The sequence below is a fragment of the Vidua macroura genome, chromosome 4 (assembly GCF_024509145.1).
Source record: "Vidua macroura isolate BioBank_ID:100142 chromosome 4, ASM2450914v1, whole genome shotgun sequence".
Classification (NCBI taxonomy): Eukaryota; Metazoa; Chordata; class Aves; order Passeriformes; family Viduidae; genus Vidua; species Vidua macroura.
The window spans coordinates 3,245,135-3,267,418 of record NC_071574.1 but is presented as its reverse complement, the minus strand read 5'-3'; the positions used below and the strand labels follow the sequence as shown (position 1 = coordinate 3,267,418).

Below are 22,284 nucleotides of genomic sequence, written 5' to 3'. Positions count from 1 at the left end.
GGTCCCGAGGTTGTGCCGTAGGCATCCACAGCCCCGGGAAGTAAGTGCATGGGCTATACTGCTCAGAGGGCTCGGGTAATTTTACGGCCCCAGATAATATTTGCAGTACTACTTGCTGGAACCAGGGGCACCTAATGTACCCGGGCACCTGCCGACGGCCGGAGGGGGCAGAGCTACCCCCCCCGCTCCCAGCGAAGGGACCTGGAACAGCCGGACCGGGGCGCCGTCTCTGCTCGCCGTGGGGGCATCACCCGCGGCCAGAACAGGGGGCGGCCCGGCCCGGCCCGAAGGCCGGGGGCGGCGAGGCAGGAAGCGCGGAGGCCGAGCCGAGCCGCTGCCCCCAGCCGGGCGGGCCGGGTGTCACCGCGGCGGGCCCCGCCTCTACGCGGGCACATAAAAGTGCGGCAGCCGGCCGGCCGAATGCACACCGCTGCGCCGCTCCTGCCGCCGCCGCCTCTCTTCCTGCCGCCGCCTCTGCTCCCTGGGGACCGAGGGCGATGGACGCTGGCTGCCTGTGGGGCCGCAGCCTGCTGCTCTTCCTCGGTAAGCGGCGAGGTCCCCGTTCCCGCGGGCAAGGGCTGGAAGGGCATCGGGTGCTGCGTCCTGGGACAGGGGCATTCTTTGGCTGCTGGGAAATCTGCGTCAAAGCATAACGTTCAGGTGGCCTTCAGGTGAAGCTGATGGGTGTCTCTCCGAGATGAAGTCCCAGGCACTGACAGGTGTACCCGGGTGGATTGTATGAGCTGAGGAGTGGAGCACACACCACACTCTGTGGTGTGTTGTTACAGGATGTTTTATTGCTTGTGCGATGCCCAGGTGTGTCCTGTGACTGAGTGAAGGTGGACATTCTTTCCCTTCTCTTCAGCTCTGCTCCCAGTGCAGTCTGCTCTCTTTCACCTTGACCTGTCCTGTTTGTAGGTCTGTCCTGCTGCCTTCGCCCAGGCCATGCTCTGGGCGAGCTCAGTGGGTGAATCCTCACAGCAGCAGAGACTTCCTGATCATAACAAAACAGGTTGTGGCCTCCTTCTGCTTGACACTTCTCCACCTCCTCGCTGGGAGTGTGTTACTCCATTGTATGACATAAGCTACCTGAAAGTCTCAAGTGAACACGTGTATCCTTAGAGCATCAAGAGTCTTGGGGCCTGCGTGTGCTGTGATGCAAGAGCTGATCCTTGTCACACACCTCCACGGGGCGCTGGCACTGACAGGTGGCGACTGCTGAGAGCTGACCCTGTTGGGCAATTTGAGCTCTGTGGGCAGCAAAGTCCTGATACCTGGCACATTCATGCCTTGCTTTAATGACAAAGCATATTCTCACACTCATGATGTTGGGCTTGAGGTTGTAGTTGATGGACAAACTCCAAGACTTCTCTTTTGGGACAGATGTTTTCCTCACCTTCTAAGCCCACTGCAGTATGCGTTTGTGTCTTTCATCTTAGCCAGGTATTTCCATAACAGTTGATGGAGCAGCTGCTGCATAGCATCTCACTTGCCAGGACAGCAGGCTAAACATCTTGTAGTCTGTGAGTCAGCCATGCTTTGCACAAAAATGACACTGGTAGGAACTGGTATGTCTTCATGGATCTGTATATGAATTTCTTTGTTTCCGGGGCAGGCACAACATCTAATAGTAAGGGATGGGTTAGTCATAGCTAGGTGGCATCATAACAAGTGCTATGAGCACTTTACTGCCTTCCCCTCCCAGGGCAGGAGTGTAAGCAGAACCTGGTGTTTCTGGGAAGACTGGCACTGGTATTATGCCAGACTGGAGAAGGTTCCCTGCTGAATGGCTGAAGCCTTACTGAAGTGACAGTCCTTGCCAGGTTCATATCCTGGCTGTTGTGGGCTTGGGACTGGGCAGCAGCAAGGCCGTGGTGGGAGAGAGATGTCACTCACTTCTGAGGGGACACAGTGCTATGCCAGCCACACACAGAGGTGATGGTGATGGGGAAAAACTGGGGCCCTGCCTTTTCTGGGAGTTGCTGCAGGAGCCTTGGCACCAATCTCCTTGTGCTCACTGTAATGCCCACTCAGTGGAGAAGGCAGGCGTTAGACCTCCAGACTCACCGGGGAGTTCCAGGATCTGCTGTCCTTATGTTTTCCTGTGTCAAATTCTCCTGGCTCTCAGCAAACTGACCCTGCATAAAGATGGCTGTGTCTGACGATGGGGAAAGTGTTAGTGGCCAATGTGTCTGGCTGGAAGTAATAAGGGATTTCTGCTTTTGTGGCATAGGGACCTCAGCCCTCACGCAAGTGGTGGGAAACATTGTGGCCAAGCACAGGGGCAGCACATGAGTAAGATCAGTGGTGCAGAGGTCTCGAGAGGGGTGGAAGCACTGCTGGGATGACTGGGTGCACATAACTGCATTATCTCTGCCTAAGGGTAAGTCCTGGTACAATGCTGAAGATGATCCTGTGGGCCTGTAGCAGTTTTGGAGCACCAGTCTTCCCATGACAGACTGGTATTGCCAGGGCTGCCTTAGAACTGCTGATCCTGGATATCCACAGCTGTGAGTCTGCGGTTCTGGAATTAAACAGTGGTAGTAGGGATGCTCACAAAACCAGTGGGACAGACTGGCTAATTTCCATGTTCCATACTTGGTTTGCCCAAAGAAGACAGAAGACAGTTAAGACATTTCCTGGATGTCCAAAATCAGGTGATGGGGATGCACCTTGATCTATCTTTGCAGTAAAAATGGGCTGAGATCCTTCAGGTGCGTGTCACCTGGGCACCTCTGCTTTGGAAGTGCAACCCATGGGGAGGGTGTAGGTGCTGCTGCTGTGGCAGAGAGACTGCAGAGATGCCAAATGGGAGGTAGCACCATTCAGGTGAATTAGTACAGGACCTGCAATCTTGGTGACAGATGAAACCAGCTCAAATAATGATTGAGCCCTCAGAACCTTGACAGTTCCCTTAGTGTAAATCCTCCACAGAGCAGTCCTCAGTTTAGGGTATCTCGCACGTGCATCCTTTATCCTTAGCAACCATCCTGCCACTGGAAACTACAGCTGGCTCACAGTGGGCAAACTGATGATTAACCTTTGCGGGTTGTCTCTGATGGGGATTGCAGGAAGCAAAGGCAGTTGGTCACCAGCCCTCATTTTCCTTTCTTCCCTTCTGGAAGGACAAGTAAGCAGCAGAGCAGCGTTATTCCTATTCCAGTAACTGCTGTCAGTGTGAACCTTGCAGGAATACCTGTGAAGCCAGATGGGATTATGATGTAGGAATGTGACATGTAACACTCACATTCCTGCAAGACACAGATGAAAATCCACCGCCTCATTACTCTTATCTTGTACCCTGTGTTTGCTTAATGAACAGTGAAGGAATAAAAATATAACCTCTCCCAGGTTCCGTGTTTAATATGCATCATATAATAAATATCCTGGGAAAGGCTCTCCTTGCCATTGCTGTGTGCAGATCCCTTATCCTTCCAGTGATGTCAGAGGGGAAATATGTGCATGGGGGAAAGGGCAAAGCAGAACAGTGCAGAACAGGAAGAACTTTGCCCAAAAGCAGCAAATACTGCTGGGTGTCAGCAAATATCCACGCCTGCAGTCCAGCCTTTCTGGCCCTGAGAGCCTGCAGTCAGATGGAGGAGGCACCTGCACATGGCTGGGACTGGGAAAGCCCTTGGGCAGTGTTGGAGGAGGAGGTTATTTTTAATTTGTCCTCCATAGATGTCTGGGTTGTGGGCTTTAACTGGAAAGCCATGTTTCCTGCTGGAGCCAAGAGGAGAGCTGACCTGTCTCTTCCATGGGCCTTTTGGTTGGAGTTTTCTCATGTGCGAAAGCTGGGTTCTGCTAAGTCTCCAGCTGGGAATTTCAGCTTAAAAAGCAGCTGCTCAGGTTATGCCCAGGTCAAGGAAGAGTGCAAACTGTGACAGAAATGAGTCGGCTGCATGAGATCCTCAGCTGGCTTAATCCATCTGCTTAACTGGTGGGTATCTGGGATACCTCTGGCAGGTTCAGCCTTGACTTTTGTTAATTTCTGTCCTTAATTCTTTCTGTGACATGATGTATCCTTACTGGGACACTGCTGTCCTGTGCCACAGCTCCTCCCTTTGAAGGGAGCAGCTTAGTCCATAGAGCACTCCTGAACTATCCCCCTGGTTCCTGGGAAGAAGAACCGGCTTGGTAAATCTTTTTCCAGCATCTTTTGGGACCCCAGGTCCCTGGGCTGCCACTGTCTGACAGCTGGTGGCCTCTCCTTTAACACACTTGAACTTATGTTTTAGCAACTCAGACTGGCCTCACAGAAGTGTTAAACTGCTGCTGCTGAGGCAATCTACAGTGAGCACACTGCCACTTAAAAAAAAAATCCCACCCTGAAAGTAAACTTGCATGTCCTGCCCCATTGGAGGGAAAGGCAGGTCCTGCTGAGTCATGCCAGCTCCTGCTGGTACAGGTGCTGGCATCATGGATCTGTTACTGTTGCTCTGGCTCTGGGGGACCTGGGCTTTGTTCTTTCTTCTAGAGCTTGGTGGAAATCTGGTTTATTAGCTTTGCAGAGGGGGGTGAGAAGGAGGAATGATGTTTTTAAAAATGCAAACACAGGAAGAAGCCCTGTCCCTCTTAGATGTTCCTGCTGGTTTTGTGTGTAGCTGGAATGAAGGACAAAGGAAGGCTACTGATTACCCAGAAGCAGATGAGCTGCCGGAAATCCATAAATTACCACTACTAGATTTAACCCTGAGATGTAATGACACTTTCTAATAACTGGAGTTGAATTAGAATGATCAGGAAATTATGGAGGCACACTCCCTCCATTAGACATGCATGACCTAACAAGTTAATAGAGGCAAACAGCCCAAAGACACAAATTACAGACTTCCGTGGAATGGGGCTGATGACTAAGCAGTTCATGAGCAGGTTAATTTGTGACCACAGGAGGAGTTTTAGCCAGGTGGATTTCATGGCCAGCTGGGGCAGACATTCACTATTCCTCATGGACTAGCCATGAAACTACAGGCACCTATGCTGGCTTTCGAATCCTGTTTGCAAATGTTCATTTAACTAGTGGAACTCCTGAAATCTGTGCCTGTTTTTTCTGGTGTTCTGCTGAGTAACAGTGGCCCAGGGTCCATAAAGTCGTGAGTAACCTCTCCAAGCCTGTGGGCAGATGAGGAGTGTTTGGTATCTCGTGTTAGTGGCTTTGCAAGCGGGCTTTTAACCAAGGAACTGCCAAAGGAGTGGGTGTCAGTGCAGGAACTGTCCAGCCCCTCAGCTGTCTTCAGCGAGGAGAGGGCTGAGGAAGTTCTTTGCTGGTAAAGAGCAGCTTTTGTGTTAAGCCTACCTGGAGCAGTTTGTGGTCTCTCAAGCCAGTGGTGGGGTGCTGAGCCTGGCTCAGCACTGACCTGGTGTCCTGAGTCACCAGCTACACTGACTTGCAGATTCCTAGGAAATACTCTTCCTGTAGGCTGTTGTGAGTCAAGGATATCTTGATTTAGATCAGCAAAAGGACTCCTCCTGTGATGAGTGCTGGACTGTCATGCCTAATTGTGGAAGCCTGGCTATTTCCCTTGCACAGGTGCCATGCCAGACCAGTCAGAAACCTAACATAATCATCAAATGGCCTAATTCCTGCCTCTCCCCATAATCTCTCCAAGCTTGTTCCTGCCCAGTTTCACTCAGTGTGGGCGAGAGGTGGTCACAGACACCAGGTTTCTGTTGAGTCTTTGTTCTGCATTATAAGTTTGTATTTCAGAGATGTTTCTTTGGGCTGCCGTATATAATGTAGGCAGCACATCACTCAGACCTTATTTTTTCAGCTTTCAACTTCGGATCTTCCCTACCATGATGAGAAGTTTCTGTTTTCTTCTTGAATTAATTACTACAACAGCTTAAATAGTTAACTCAAAATGCATCTATTTTTGACTATTGTTTTTATTCTCTTATAGGTTACCTATTGCAAGCAGTCCTGGGCACAACAGTGATCCCGTTATGTGGGCCTGGTGAAATGGAGAACTGCACAACAGCGCTCAGTAAGTACTGCACAGCTCTTTGTAAATAACAGATCTCTGGTTCCCATCTTCCTTGGGCTGGAAGCCTCACTGAGGTGCCCTTGGGAATCATTTTTCTCTGAGCAGCATTGCCCACATCCTGAGGTGCTCATGAAATATCTTTGCAGTCCAGACAGAGAACAGCCCACGTGTGGCTCAAGTTGGGATAACGAGATGCAAGCCTGAAATGAAGGACTACTGCTTCCATGGGCAGTGTGTGTACATCGTGGACTTGGATGAGCACTATTGCAGGTATGGATAGGCCCCACTCATCCTGCAGATCTCCCTGAGGTGGGCTTTGAGGTGAACTTTGCTCTGGCTGCCATTGACACTTAGCTGAAAAAAACCAATCCAGCCATGTATTAAATGCTCACAAGAAAGTGAAGAGAAGCACCATGTCTATAATGCTCAGCTGCATTTAAGGAAGTGTTAAGCACATGTGCTACCTCCAGTGATCTCTGTGAGAGTGTCAGAGACCTGAAATTAGTGACCAACCCAGCTTAGACTTGGGACATTCTTTCTGATGTGCTTCCCTGTTCATCTCTATTTATACTAGTATGAGATCCAGAACTCAGGCACAGCACCAAGGTCTCTCCTTTGATCCAGCCTACGAAATAAAGACCCTTTAGGCATTTTTAAGGGTATTGCTCGTTTACTTTATCAATTTAGAGCTGCCTCTAGGACCACATGGGCTTCAGTTACATCAGTTTAAGTGTCTCATCCCTGAGGAAACAGCAGGCCAGCAGCATGGGATGCTCTGTGAGCTGTTGAGGTGTAACCCCACGCCACATCTCTGACTGTGCCTCTCTCACCCTCAGGTGTGACGTGGGCTTCTCCGGAGTGCGGTGCGTGCACTCGGAGCTCGTCCGGCAGCCCCTCAGCAAGGAGTACGTGGCACTGACCGTCATCGTGGTCCTGCTCTTCCTCGCTGCCCTCTCTCTCGCCAGCTACTACATCTGCAGAAGGTGAGACTCGTGCTCCTGGTGGCTTGGGAGGCTGAGCCTGGAACAGCTCACTCACTGGACAGTTCCACACACAGAGCTGCTCAGCTGCGCTTGAAGCACTCAGCACAGGCAGCGTGGCATGGCCCAGGCTGCAGGCCAGGCAGCAGCACTCCCAGCGCCTGTTCGCCCTCACACTGGGGCTCTGTAGGTTGCTTCGTGTCTGGCTTAGAGGGTGTGTTGAGATCAAGGAGAGAGCAGGCAAGGAATAGGAATATTCGAGTTCTTTCATTGGTAATGCCATTCCCTCAGGCATCGGGGGCTGGAGAGCAGCTGGATTTGTACCAGCTGATTTGCTGATCTGGTACGTTACTGTGGTGAGTGTGATATCATGAGCACTGCCTTATCAGCCTTACCATGGGGGACAGTACTCTTCTCCATGAACAGATCCAAAGCAGCAGGAATCATTCTCCAGCCTAAAAACTGGCTGGTAAGCATTTGTCAGAGGGCTGAGGAGGTGGAACAAGTCCAGAAGGAGAGCTCAGCTTCCCGGATCTGGTAGGCAGCTAGATGGTAACCAGCAGGATTTCTCAAAGACAAGCCTAGTACCAGCAGGAAGACTTTAATGCAGATGTGGAATTGTCAGTGAAGAGTCAAGAAAGGAGACTGCATTCAAGTGATGTCAGACCTGGAAATAAGCACAGGCAGAGAGAACCCAGCTGCTAGAGATTTAAAACAAATGTGAGGAGCTCGTACAGCTTTTTTTTTTCCTTCTTTCCTTTGCCCCCCACTCCCCATCACTCTCCAAAAGCAACTGGCTTTCCAGAACTCACATTTCTTTCTGCTATTCCAGGTACCGCAACAAGAGGAGACAAACAAACACCAGTGAATACAAGGAAGTTGGTGCACTATAGGAGAAGCTGTGACTTCCTGCAGTGTTCTGTTCATCTGGATGGACTCAGTGGCTACCTGTCTATTTAAATGTTATTTTTATTAATAATATTTACAATATTTATAACCTTTAAAAAATTTCAATTGTTTGATGATTCAATAAGCATAGGTCAAGCATTTTATTTTCAGTGTTTTATTTTTTTATTAAATAATATTTCCTAAAGGGAATCCCACCTAAGTGGTTCTTTGGGATAGAGATATATTTTTATAAAAACTCGTCTTCTTGCTCTGGAGAGAAGAATTTTATATTTATTCTTGTGAATATACTCAAAGCAATTGTATTCCTTGAAATAAAACTTCTAGACAAAGTCAACATGTCTGCTGATTCCAGCAAGTGGTGGTGGATGGAGTTACTTCCAGCTGGCCAGCTGTCACTGGGGATGTTCCCAGTCCTGTTTCGTATCTTCATCAACAAATCCTCATGAAAGGGAAGACATTGAGAGCCTGGAGCATATCCAGAGGAGGGAGGTGGGGAAGGGTCTAGAGGGCACATCTGGTGCAGCTGAAGGAGCTGGGGGAACTCAGCCTGGAGAAAAGGAGGCTCCGGAGGGAACCTTCTGTCTCTCCACCACTCCCTGACAGGAGGGGGCAGCTGGGGTGGGTCAGGGGATCTGCTTCCAGGGAACAGGGACAGGACAAAAGAAAATGGCCTCAAGCTGTGCGTGGGGAGGTTTAGATTGGATATTGGGGAAAAGTTCTTCACTCTAAGAGCTGTCCAGCCCTGGCAGAGGCTGCGCAGGGCAGTGGTGGAGGCCCCATCCCTGGGAAAGTTTAACAGACGTGTTGATGTGGCATTTGGGGAGTTGGGTTATTAGTAGGTTTGGCAGTGCTGGGTTAATGCTTGGACCCTATGATCTCAGAGTGAAACCCAGTGTGGCTTGACTGAGCAGTGTCTTTGGAGCCTCAGCAGTTATTCTTGGAGAGAGAAACCACAGGACTATTAATAAAGTGTATCACTGCACCTTAGTTCCAATGGATAGTTTTAACTGGCACAACTGGAGGAAGTCTCAGAGGACAGGTCCTAGTGCAGCATATCCAACATGTCCTGCATGGCAGCAGCACGGATCTTGGCTCACTCGTACCCTCATGAAGGTTGTGCTGGCTGTATTTTGGATTTCAGCAGGGAGGCAGCAGCACAAGCTGATGAGCCTCTGCAGCTGAACACACAAACACGTGGCAGCTCAGGGTGCGAGTGTAGCTACAGCAGGACACGTGCTTTGGAACCAGCACGAGTCCTCCCCGTAGAGGTTCTGCCACAACATCCATTGTACAGCTTGGAGCAGGGCAAGGAAAATTTTTGAGTTTGACCATAAATATCTTGTTTGCCTAAAATAATGATAAAGTAGCCTGCTGAGGTTTAGCTGAACCCCAGGTGTTGGCTCCCTGTGAACAGGAAGGATCCTTGCAGCACCTGAATCATCCCTGCTAATCACACTTTCAGAAGACGTGAGAAAAAGCCCAAGCTTTATGTCATTCCTGGTCACCGCCAGACATCCCGGCAGGCTGCGCTGGGCTGTGTTGTTGGGTGTTGGTGGGTGTGAAACCGGTGATCTCTTGGCTTGTGCAACAGTGGGTTATCCTGTAGGGATTATGCTCACCATGCTGGGTCTGTGCAGATAGCCTGTGGCTACCTTCTGCCACCTTCTCAGGTGACCTAAGTGCTCATTGTTGGCAGTGCTACAGGGCTGTCTTTGCCCAGCTCTCAGTCCAGGTCATTCAGCAGTTGAGATGAGTTTCCCGGCTCCTTCTGGACCCTCAGCATGGAATTAGAAGAGGATAGTTGGTCATTCACAGTTAACTGGGTTAACTCACAGGGCCCTCATTAGCTGCTCTTCAGCTTTTCACTTCCTCTCTCCTTCTCCTGTAATCTGGTTGTGACACAGGAACCTGTTCTGCTGGGTAACTGGTGACAGCTAATGGCAATCCCAACCACAGCCTCGTTGTTACGCAGCCTTTCCCAGTGGTAAGATGCAGCAAAAATCGATTCTTGGAGCCTCCTTCCATTCTTGCTGTGACCCAGTTAGGATATGTGGTGACACATCCTTTTTCCCCCTCAGGCTTCCTTGCCTGTCTGTGAACTACTCTGTCCCATCCCTGTTTATTATCCAGAAACTCTTCCTGGACTCCCAGAGAGGCTCAACCCAGAGGCCTGGCCCCCAAACCCTGACCTTTTTGCTCTTCTGCTCCACTTGGCAGGAGAATCCCAAAAGGGGACCTGAGCAGCCCCTGGAACTGCAGATGCATCTTTCTGCTGCTCTTGCAGAAGGTTACAGCTGCAGTAAGAGCAGCAGCCTGGGGTTTATCGTGCCTTACACTTTTGGGTCAGACACATGTAACAGGAACAGTCCACTTTCAGGCCTGTGCAGGATTTGTTTGGAGTTTTTTATCTGTCTTGACTTTCAGCTGACTGTCCTGATCTGGTTTGGGCTTTCTCCACCTATCCTGTTGCTCATCTGACTCCAGCCCACAGCAGCCCTTCCAGCACCTGTGTTTTTCTCACTCCTGCACAGGATTGAGAAACTGCAGAGCTTAGGGCCACATACCAGCCTGCCACCTCAACAGCTTGTGCTGGCTGGACGGAGATTGCCAGTCCAGCAACCACACAGCCGGGTCCTGGGGACACACCCCAAATAATTTGCCTCTGAGAATGAACCTCCCTCATTCTTTCCATGGTTTCTGCTGGCACCACCTCTGTCCCTCTGGTGCAGCTCTTCCTCACCTGCACCACCCACTGTCAGAGTCACCTTTGGCTGCCTCTTTCCTGCAGTGAGAGCACCCGTGGTGTGTCTCCCAGGTGGCCCTGCCAAAGCCTTCCTCACACAATGGCTTTGCTTGCTGCATGAGTATTACAGGCCAGGGCAGCTTTTCTCTGCCTGTGACAAACTCATTCACAACAGAGAGACTGGAGGGGGGAAGGGACTGGAGGCTGGTGCCGGAGAAACCCACCTGATGACCTGTCATCATACAGGCAGGTGACAGGTGGTCATTAGCCTGTCCTCAGGGCCACCAGCAAGCCACTGTGCAGGGTTTCTGCCTGGGACACTTGTGCTGGCAGCTCTCTGGAGGACCGAGCAGTCACAGCTCCCATAGCTGCAGGGGTGCTCTGTTTGACATCTCCCATCCTTTTCAAACCTGTCTCATCCCAGATTTGCCCTCTTGGTAACCCTGCCCTGGGATTCTTGCCCTCAGGTCTGTATATTTTATCAGAAACTCATTCCAGTCTCCTGGGATTCAGGCAAAGGCCAGCTGATGATTGTTTTCAGGCCTGGGGCTGTCTGACCTAGAAAGCAACAGCAGCAACTCCTTCCTGGTGTCCTATGGAATGATTGTGCTTGTGTGAAGGCTCACTGTAAACCCTCCAAAATGCTCTGGCTTTGTGCAGACATCACTGGTGGTGTTTCCCCTGGTCACCACATGGCTGACTTGTTTTAAGAGGGCATTAGAAGAAAGACCTTTCCAAAAGCAGCCACCAAGCACAGAACTGCAAAGAGATTAGAATGTGAGTCCTCACAGCAACATAAGCCAGCCATCACCTCATCACTTCTCGAGGGACAAACACTTTCAGTGCCTGTGCCGTGCCCAGGCACCAAAGCTGGAACTGCCATTTGCACGGTGTCTCTGGCTGCCCAAGAGTTTAAAAGCAGCCCCCTGTGGTACACTGAGCAGCGACAGCCCACGGGGCAGCTGCCGTGGCAGCGCAGTCAGCTCCGGAGCCGAGCCTGCTGTCTGCAAAGGCTGCTGCCTTCGCGTGCCTCGCCGGCTTGGGCAATCCCAGCGCCTTGGGAGTCACAAGTTCCCCGCAGCGGCTTTCCTCGGAGCGCGTCAGCCACGGATCTCAGGAAGCCTCGGTGACTGTCCCGGTTACATCACAGAGGCGGAGGACGTTTGGACAACTGTCCCTGCTGAGGCAAGCCTCGGATTGCACAGCGCATCTGGCGCCTCATCCCGGGGCTGCTCGTGAGAAGGGCAGGGATGGAGCTCAGGGAGGAGAGAGGAGCTTAAGTGGGCTGGAAAGACTCACAGGTCATGTACTCATCGCATATCTGACCTGGGTCAGTAGCAGTCATCCTTTGTGTCTGTGCTGAAGAAAGTATGGGTGGATAGACCAATGAACAGATGGAAGAAGGGAAGAAAGAATGGACGTAAGGAAGGATAGATGGAAGGTGTTTCATCAGTAAATGTAGAAGTTTAGTCTTGCACAAATAGACATCATTATTTTAATAAAGCCAGTGCCAAACCTAAATTACCCCAACACTCCCATGATATAATCCCATTGTATATGATTAAAAGATTTCCCAGCAAACTTAGAGATTAAGAAAACTGATCAAATAATATTGAGAAATCTCTGTGCCCTACCCTGATGGATGCCAGTCTGATCCTCCTGACCCAGTCACCAGAGGGCTTCAGCCTCTTGATAGGAAAATCCAGTTGGAATTTAGGAGACGAGATACAGTAGTGAACAGGCACCAGACACAATTTGGAACCACCGTTTGTCCATGGACATTTGTTCCCAATGGTCCTGTGACAGTGGCTCTTTCTGGCCTGGTTTGTTGGGCTGTTTATTGATGCTCTTCATTATAATGGGAAGTTGAGGAAGTTGGAAAAGCCACATGAAGATGAAGAACGGTCAGTTCAGCTGCCTCTCCCAGAGCTGCTGTGATTTGTGAAGTACAGGGACATGGAGGTTAATTTTAGGAGAGAAAACTGGCTGATGGGAGTGGATATTCATCTGGATACACACAACAACAGGGGAATAAGCCTTCAGGTCACTGCTGAGAGGGGGACGATGGAAACCTGACTCAGGAGTTGTAATAAGGGGGCAGAAAAGCACAGAATAGAGCTTCAGTGAGAGCAAGAAAGGATGGTGAGAATTTTGACAGAAGCAAAGTCTGGAGGAAACAGGACTCAGTACCTCACAAAATCAGAGCACCTGTGACCTCCCAAACACATGGAGCTCACTCAGGGTCAGCTCACCCAGCCCCGGTGAACGCTCACCAGGAGGGGAGGAGCCTTTAAAGAGGGAAGGGCAAATATCAGAAATCAGACTGGTAATTAGACTCAGGGTTGTTTCTTCTCCAAGCACTATTTATTTAGATTTCCTTTCTTCTGTGATAACTGAGATGGGGTATTTCACTTCAGCTGCTTCATCACTGGTCAAAGTTTGTTAGATTTTTTTCCAACTCATCCAGGTTGTTTTGTTTCAGTGAATTCGTATCAAACAGACGAGAAAAAAAAAAAAATCCGTCCATCAGCTGGTATTCCTGACAGGTTCGGCGTCCCGTGACATTCCTAGCGCTGCTTTCGTTCCCATCTAGTGGCCACCTGGAAGATTACACTCCCAGATCCCCAAGTCTTGGCGGCAGCGTCATCCCGTGCTGTCAGCCGAGGGGCTCGGGCACCGGGACGGAGTAGGGTGGGAGCACAGCCTCCCTGCCTTTATGGCAGGCCATGGGGAGTTAGCTGGGAAATTTCCTGGAGAAAAGCAGTGTTTTATGCTCATCCGAAAAAAAGGCAGAGAACGTTCTGAGCTTAGGAATACTGGTATTTTTGTGTGCATCCAAAAAAAGGTGGAAATTATGGGTCTCAGCATTTTCTTAATGCAAAATTTGGAGCACCACCACCTCCAACATGGATAAAATACATGTTTTTGGCATAATGCCCTGTTTTAGATTAGAAATGGAAGCTGGAAAACCAGACTTCCCAAAGGGGCAGATGCATGGCCTTGGCAAGTCCTGATCTTAAATGCAGGGTTTCTCTGGAAGGTTCTCACTTGTTCTTGGAGTGATTGATCACTAATGCAAGACTCAGTTTCCTGATATTTATGGCAAAGTTTTCCTGTCTTTGCAAACCAAAGGTGAGCATCAGCTGTCTCAGAGCTGTGCAGCCACAGGGAGCGTTTGTCAGCCTCATCCCTCACTTCTGCAGGAACCCTGAGCTCAACCTGCCTTTGGCAGAGGCTGGAAGCTATGCCAAGCTCTGTGACGGATTTTATTCACCCCACAGCCGCCCTTCCTGCAAATTCATCACCTTCCAAACGAGCTGCTCAGGCTCACGGTCTGAGAATGCAAGAGTCACCGTGCCCTCCCAGGGTTTTGGCAGTGAGCTCAGCCCTGACGCACTGAGCCCACCGCTGGACACCCGGGACCTCTGACTGCCATGGCAGTGATCTGGCAGTCGTGGGTGGCAAGGGAATGCACTTTGTGTCTGTCCTGGCACGGGCTTCAGACCCGTGTCCGAGAAGGCTGTCCCGTGGCCTCCCGTCTCTGATGCTTTGCCTGTCTGTCTCCTGTGCAGGTTGCTGCCCGTGGTACAGCGTGGAGTCACCATTTCCAGCAGCAGAGGTCAGGGGCTGGGCAGAGTTTGCCTTTGTGTCCCGCTTGCCACACCAGAGGTCTGGGATAGCCAGGCGGGGGCCGGCCGGTCTGGCAGTGCCGCAGAGCACAGCACCAGTGAGGTGGGTACGTGGCACCCGACAGCCACAGCTGACAGGCACAGTGCATCGGGCTGAAAAACCTCCGAGAGCCACGACTGGGCTCTGGGGAAGGGCTGCAGGGACGAGAGCAACTACCCCCAGCGCTATGGGCACAGGACCCACAGCTCAGCAGTGGGGCTGGGACAGAGCCAGCATGAAAATCCCTTCTGTGGAGGCATTTTAAGGTTGAGCACAAGGCTGCTTTTTGCAGGCCTAGAGGGCCCCCAGCAGCCTCAGCTCTTCTCCTCTCAGTTTCTTCCAAACCAAGTTGTTTACTTCCTCTGTGGCTTCACGTGTAGTGCCTAACACCTGTGAAATGAAGAATTTGGCATTCACAGGGGTCCGGATACTTGAAATGTGATTATAATATTGTCACTGTAGGGCCACTTCTGAATTTCCATGCAGTCTTATGCATTTTTTTCAGTTCAGCTCCTTTTAAGTGTTTTTTTATTTTATTTGCCACCATTCTGCTAATGGGAGGGGAAAATGGCTGTCTGGCTGCAATGCTTAGTGGCCTATCTCATGCATGTTAAGATAAAATGTCTTTAAATACTAACATAATTTAACTGTAGTCAAACACCATTGAATTTTCTTCCTCTTTTTACACAGGAACATGTTAGTCCCAGGCAACTTGAGCTCTCAGCCCTGCACTTGCCACCTCCAGGTTTCTCCCTCCCTGTTGAAGAAGACCTCTGCTCCTGCTGAAATGTCCTGGGTGAAGCCTACAAGGAGAAGAGCCATGCAGACACTGGTACAGTGGTGATGTTGAGGGGCATTTTAGGAGTGGTGAGACCTCGTGTCAGCAAAGCACAGCTCTGAGAGTGGGATATGTGAGTGCACCTCAGAGCACAGACTGGGCTTTGCTCCAGAGGGGCAGAATGTGCCTCCCTGCAGCTGGGCTTGGGCGGACCCAAACATGCCAGGATGGCATCGTGGCGTGCCAATGTAAGCTGGGTCCTGTCCAAGGCCTTCAAGAATAGGGTTTTTCCTACGTGAAGGCAAACCCACCTATAGGAGGAAATGAGCCTGTGCCTAGGAAACCTCCTTCACAGCGTGAGTGTGCAATCTTTATGCAAATGAGCCCTTACTCACGCGGTGTCTCAGCAGCCCTGTCCTGGGAACACGCTGGCCCCACGCTGCCGGGGCACAGGTGACACACAGGCGAGGGGGGCACCAGGTGACACGCGGGGAAGGGGGGACACCGGGCGCTCTGCCTGCTCAGGTTCTGCTGACGGAGGGAAGCAGCTTCCAAAGCCCTCACTGACCCAAGCGTCAGTGAATCAGTCAGTCCTGGCTGACATGAACGCTCCAGCTGCCAGGACTGACTGATTCCAGCAGCACCTTTCTTGTTTGCCAAATTTCATGCCCCTTTGCTGGCACCCTGGCGCGGTTCAAGGCAGCCGGAGTCACGAGGGCACAGCACTGGTAGTCAAAGGCAGGCACCACCAGCAAACAATGGGATTTCCAAGGGAGCATAACTAGCATGCCTGTGAAATGGAGTGTTCTCCTGAGCTTCTCTGCTTGCTCATGGCCTGTGGAAAAAAATCAAAATCCAGAGTGATCTACGTAATCGTTGTTGTGCGTAGGAAGCCTTGCCTGGGCTTTGTGCTAGGGAAAAAACTTAGCTATGGCAAAGGTGAGAGGAAAGGAGTTGCTAATTGCTGTAGGCTTCTCCTGTGATTCATTCTTTCTTCACATACCAAATGACTTCAAATAGGTGAAGAAAATTCACCACCTGATGCACCCGACGGGAAGGCACTAGGAAGATCTCAAAGCAAAAAAGCTAAGACTGAAGCTGCACTTCCAGGAGAAAATTCCCAAACAATCCTCACATGTCCTTTGTTTCTCTGCTGCTCTGGATGCAATTGGAAATAATGAGCAAGATAGAGGGGAAACATCACAGTCTCTGTCATGTGCTCCCAGTCCTAATGCAAGGTTGTATTCCCCAAAACAAGCAGTACTGTATCATTTGCTTACAGGATCTGTGCTCTCAAATGAGCTGTGATAAACATCTCCCAGGTGACTTCATACCCCATTCCCCAAGGTGAGGAAAGGGACATAACAGACTCAGTCAGAATCCCCGCTGCAGTTCCCATCAGCACCAACACGCTTGAGGTCAGCAAGACTTCTGTGGCCAAGACCCTTAAAAGTAGGCCCAGATTGTTGCCAAAATTCCATACAGCAGCATTCTGGTTTGGGGAGGCTTCTCTTAATTTAAAGATTTCTGCTCTGTCTCTTTTTCAGCTGAGTCTCTAAGACACTAGGGCAAAATCACCTCTATTTTCCCAAGTATAGGCATGATTTTTCCAGCAGCCACCCTGCTCACATAACTACACTTGGTCTCCAAGTCAGTGCATCCTGGGATTGAGCTGGGAGATCTCCAAACTCCATGAACAGTAGTCACACAGCTTCTGCTACCTTGAGCATGCTTCACATTTTAACTTTGTTTTTCTCTTCTCTTTAGAATGAGGACCTCTTGAGCCCCTGCAGAATGATCCAGTGGCTCCATACACCTTTGGGAGGTGATGAGCTGGGTGCTCTCCTCTGCCAGGCACTGTTGTGGGCTGCAATACGGAGATGTTAGAGAGTTGACTGGATGGTTTTGCTCATCTAGCAATGATGCAGTAAGCTGAATATGTAAAATAATGTGCACTGCAGATGTAGCACTATCATTCCGAAGGTAAAGGGCTACAGTAATGTTGCCAGGTAAATGAGTGTCAGGCACTGGCTACAGCAGCTGAGCCTTTGTGTCCTTAGAGATTCCTATCTAAAGCATCTTCTCCCTTCTGTCCAGTGGTGTCAGCAGGGTGGCTTTGCACTGGGATACCATTGGGGAGCCTGGCTTGGGCTGCATGTGGGAACAGGCACGAGCTTGCCCTCTTCAGAGAGTCCTGGGAGAACTTCCTGCGAGTTGCCTCAGGGAAATAGAAGAAAAGGCAGCAATTTTCAGTTCAGTATGGCAGGATGTGGTATTTTAGAGAAGAAGATTGTTAGCTGAGGGGCAGTTCCCCGTTCTAGTGTAAATCTAGTATTGCTTCACCCATGTCCTGGCTTCAGGCCCTTAAAATTACTTCTGGGGTCAGGATGTGCCCCCGAGCACTTGCAGGTTTAGCCATTGCACAAAAACGAGTGGGTGAGTGCTGGAGGATGTGTTTGGTTAAAGGAGAGCTGCTCAGTGCACGCTGTGTGAAAAGCGGAGCCGCTGAAGCCCAGGACAGTGTGCTAACAGCAGGCAACTTCCCAAAAGTCTTCCTAGCAGGCAGCAGGATGGCTGTCCTGGGCAGGCTTGCAGCACGTTTACCCCATCCCTGAAGCAAAACCAAGCTGGGCATGTCCTGCTGAAGTCTGCCTAGTGCCAGTGAGACGCGGCGACTGGAGCCACAACATGGCACAGGGCACTTTGCAAATGATCAGGCTGTGTTCCCCACTGCCTGCCATTCAGGAAAGCCCGTGGAAAGCAAGTGTAAAGTCCCACTGCTGTCATTTGGTAGCATCACACTCCTTAGCACTGCTGCATGTTTCATCAGATTAAGCAGGGGTGCTCTGGGTCCCAGTAGTTGATGTTGTCTGAGAAGGTACCGCTTAGATTTTCAGGAGGGACTTTTTCCATTTGTATTGACATAAGTGACAGAAAATTTCATGAAATCTTGCCATCACAGGGCCAGCAGATTCTGTTCTCTTTGCTTTTTCTCCTTAGACGTGCTCCAAAAGACATGCTCAAATGCAGAGTGATGGAAAATACAGAGCACTGGGCAGACTTTCCTGGGAGAACAGTGCATAAATTCTTCCCTTTCTGGACATGTTTTGCTCAGGTGACCCCTGCTTCAGTTAAGTCTGCAGGAAAGAAGCAGAGCACAGGGAGAAGTTACTACCTTAGGAAAATGATTCTTTGCTAAGGGCTTTCTTGGCAGGGAGGCACAGCCACCTTAATGCCTGCAGGACAACAAACTCTACCAATATCCAGAAAGGCAATATCCAGGCCTTTCCCTTCCTTCCTTCCTCCCCAACACCCTGGCTATGCACTTGCATGTTCTTTATTACAGCAATCTTGATTTACATCAACAGGAGCCAGAGTCACACATGCCTCACTTCAAAGCTCCCTCCCTGCCTGTGAGGGAGCTGCTGATAGCAGCAGATAGTGGTGTCTGCAGCTCACAAGTGAAGTGAAAGTCTGGTGAGCTGCCCAGACAGACACCACTCCGGTTTGAGTCATTACCCTTTTCTACCTGTTCTCAGCTGGATGGATGAGAAAGGATAACTCATGTTCAAACACCAGGTCAGCTGTGCCCGCCCTTGCAAAATAAACATTTGATGTCAGTGAAGAACATTAATGGGATGGTATTTCAGGTACTTCCTTTCCCTTCACACATTTCTCAGGGGTTTTATCAAAAGTAAAGAGAGTGAATAAGATCCCAGCAGGCACTCGGACTCTCCTGGAAGCAATGATGTCCTAGTGCGCTCCACCAAGGCCCAGCAGCTGTCAGCATGGGTGGCACTGCTCCCCCACAAGTCCATGCCTATGCCTTGGGTCATCACGGCACAGCTGGGAAGTGATGGCTGTGTGCTGGCCACCCCCTGTTCCACAAACAAGGACAGGGATCTGAGGGGCAAGAAGATATCACCGATGTCACCTGCACTGGGTGCTGCCAGGTGCTGTCTGAGCCCAGTCTGTGCTGAAGGTTTTCAAAATGATGGTCGAGGCCCAGGGAGGACTAGCCAGGCTCCTGAGCCCATCTCGTCTCACTTCACTGCCAGCCTATGGAAAACCAGGTCTGGCTCAGGGCAGGTGCCAAGAGCTGTGCCCGAGCATGCAGCCCCCTGCACAGGTTCCCTGCTCATCTGTAAGCTGCACCCATTTGGGCTCGCCAGCCTTTGGGACCAACCTCATGGTACAGCCAGAGCAAGGACTCTCTGAGCAGCAGCTCCAGCCTGGGTGTCGTGCCAGAAAACCCCAGGTGCTGCCGGGAGCGAGCGGTGGCTCAGTAGGTGGCACTCTGCATCCACAGGGAGCCAGCACCTTCCCAAAGGTGAGCCCTGCCCTTGCAGCCCCAGCAACCGCAAGGCCCCGCTGCAGTGGGGCAGCCCAGGGGGCTGAGCCTTGCAGCCCCCCTCAAGGCTTCTCCTCCTTGCACCACGTCTGGGGTTACCCTTTGGAAGTTCATCCTGGGAACAGAATCCAGTTGTCCTTCCAGCCCTGGAAGAGGGCAATGGCCAAGCTTAGTGCCTTTTCCCTCACAGCACACAGAAGAACTGGGGCTTGTGGCAGATCCCACCCAGAATGTCCTGAAACGTGCGGCGTCTGGAGGGTGTTCTCTCCAAGAAGCAGCCAAGCAGGGCTTGGCCAGGAGGCTGCCATTTGGGAAGAGCTCCCCTGATGTCCAACCAGGACCTCTCCGTGCATGACTGGGTACCCATCACCATCTGGCTGCACTTTCTGGACTCTGAGGAGTTGTGCTGGTTGATACCAGGTCTCCCCTTCTTCTTCAAGGTCACAGGAAGGACTAGCGGGAGGAAGTTGATGAAATGACAAATTCAAAGCATGGCAAGCCAAATTCCTCGCTGCTGGCAGTCAGTGAGATGGAGCTATCAGCTGGAGACTGGAGAAGAGAGGGAACACGGTGAGTCAGCTGCTGGATATGCCATGTTTGGTCTCCAAACAGTGCAGGTAACACGGGCAATTGCACTTGGGACATGCAACCTTTCCCCCGCTAAGCCTCTTCCAATTGCTCAGCAGTTTGCCAAGTGCAGCAAATGGGACTGGAATGTTCAGGGCCCAGTATATTTCTCGGACTGGACTTAAAAAAATTTAAATGTTTCCAGTGAATCTCTGATTTTAAAAAATGGGAGAAATATTTTGTTTTAACAGCTGAAGAAAAGAAAATTTGTGGGGGAAGCTGTGGTGCCTGGCTGAGGAAGCCAGCCTTGAGCACAGCAGGAGGAGGGAGGAAGAGAGGGAGGATTCCTGGATGACAAACCTTGCTTTGGCCATTCTCAAATCACCAACCTCATGTTTCAGCAGAAGAGACCCCAAACCCCAAAACCTCTGCCTCTGGAGAAACTCCCCTCACATGCAAATGATCTCTGTGAACTCCAGGCACTGAGACTTACAGAGGTCTTGCCGGAAGGGAACTCCAGTCCAAGGAGGAAAGGAGGAGCCCTGTGAATCTCCTGACTATCCCCCAAATAGCCCAGGAGCTGCTTGTTGACTGCCTGCAGAGCTCTCTGACATGGGGTTGCAGTGATGAGCAGGATTTGCCTTTTCTCTGCTGTACCTCTGAGGACAGGCAACAAAGGGGAAACACGACAAAAACCCCAGAAGTAAAGCTGTCAGCGCATGCCAGCTGTTTCAGACAGTTTCAATTGCACCATGCACAAAAGGGCAGTCGAAGGTTTGCTAGAGCTGTCTGTATCAGCTTAACATCTGAGTGACTGATTCAGCATCTTCTTTTCCAGACCTCTTGGGCATAGCCTCTCGGGATTGGCATGGTCTGGCAAAGGCACCAGGAGCCACATATCGTGTGTGCCCGTGGAAGAAGGGAGAAGGTTCAATGACTGAACCACTTGGATCTCTGCCACCTCGAGCAAAGGCTCTGTCAGCTTCCTGAGCTGTAAGTAACATTCTGTCCTCCCTCAGTTAAAAGGCCCAGATCCTCCTTTCCCAAGGCAGCATTGCCACCCACTGCCCTCCCAGCCTGCTGTGCTGTGGGACTGGAGCAGGGGGGGTACCAGTGCCTTCATCCTTGACCCCCTGGGCTTCTCTGGGTTCCCATGCCAGGTCAGCATGTTACAACCTGCTGCCCCAGTTCTCCTCTCCTCAAAGCAGCAGTTCCCTCTACAACTACCTGAAAGGGGGTTGTAGTGATGTGGAGCATCCGGTCTCTTCTGTTGTGCCTGCAGTGAGAGTACTAGAAGAAATGGCCTTAAGAAGAGACGAGGGAGACTTGGATTAGATACTAGAAAAATGTTTTCACTGTTTGAATGCTCAGGCACTGGATTAGGTTGCCCAGGGAGGTGGTGGACTCACCATCCCTGGAAGTGTTCAAGAAGCATCTGGATCTGGCGCTGGGCGATGTGGTTCAGTGGTTTAGGGGTTACAGTGACAGTGCTGGGTTGATGGTTGGACTTGGTGGGCTTACAGGTCCCTTCCTACCTTGGTGGTTTGGAGATTCTTCAGCAGGTCTGCTTCCCGCTTCTTCACACAAGAGTCCGGAGAGGTGTCCGTGGGGAGGTGCCCTCCGGGGAGTGCACCTCGGGGCAGGTGCACTATGGGCAGCTGTGAGTCGCAGTGCCCCCGAGGAGCGCATTTGTCCCTGCCCGGTGGGTGCCACCGCTTACTCAGCCCTTACTCATGCGCTCGGGGAGACGCAAACCAGCGAGGCGAGGGAGGGGGGTTGATGACCGGGTTTATCGCTGGAAAACACTCGTCCGGGAGATGCGGGGAGAGCAAGGAGCACGGAGCCAGCCGGCAGACAGGTGTGCCCGCAATAACCCGGCGCGCTCCCGACTCCACTCCCGCGCGGGATCCCGGTTGCCCAGGGAAGCTGTGGGTGCCCGATCCCTAGAGGTGTTCGAGGCCGGGCTGGTCGGACGGGGTTTGGAACAACCTGGTCTAGTAGAAGGTGTCCTTGCCCGTGGCAGGGGGTGGAATGAGGTGGTAGTCAATGTCCTTTGCAACAAAAAAAAAAAAAAAACCAAAAACAAAAACAAAACAACATAGTGAGATTCTGTGTTTCTATCACTCCGGGACTCCGTCATTCCGTGATTCTGGGATTCTGGGATCCCGCCCCGCTCCGCCCCGCCCCTCTGACGCCGCTCCGCGTCCGCGCCCCCAGCTCCAGCCGCCCATAAAGTGGGTGGCGGCGGCAGGCGGCTCCTCATGGAGCGCTGTGCGCCGCCGGCACCTGTTGTGCTACGGCGA

General features: G+C 51.3%; 1 protein-coding gene across 1 annotated transcript; it reads left to right on the top strand.

Moving 5' to 3' along the window:
- Positions 1 to 452: 452 nt before the first annotated feature.
- Positions 453 to 8,016, top strand: EREG (epiregulin). Its single transcript, XM_053976351.1, has 5 exons — positions 453 to 543; positions 5,901 to 5,984; positions 6,131 to 6,254; positions 6,821 to 6,967; positions 7,797 to 8,016. The coding sequence occupies exons 1-5, from the start codon at positions 498 to 500 to the stop codon at positions 7,855 to 7,857; spliced, it is 462 nt and encodes a 153-aa protein (XP_053832326.1). The 5' UTR covers positions 453 to 497; the 3' UTR covers positions 7,858 to 8,016.
- The last annotated feature ends 14,268 nt before the right edge of the window (positions 8,017 to 22,284 follow it).

What these genes read in the sequence shown, in the direction of transcription:
- EREG (XM_053976351.1), top strand. Translation starts at nt 498, where the DNA reads ATGGACGCTGGCTGCCTGTGGGGCCGCAGCCTGCTGCTCTTCCTCG. An exon ending in CAGCCTGCTGCTCTTCCTCG is followed by an intron (nt 544 to 5,900) that starts GTAAGCGGCGAG and finishes ATTCTCTTATAG; the next exon opens with GTTACCTATTGCAAGCAGTC. An exon ending in TTGGATGAGCACTATTGCAG is followed by an intron (nt 6,255 to 6,820) that starts GTATGGATAGGC and finishes TCTCACCCTCAG; the next exon opens with GTGTGACGTGGGCTTCTCCG.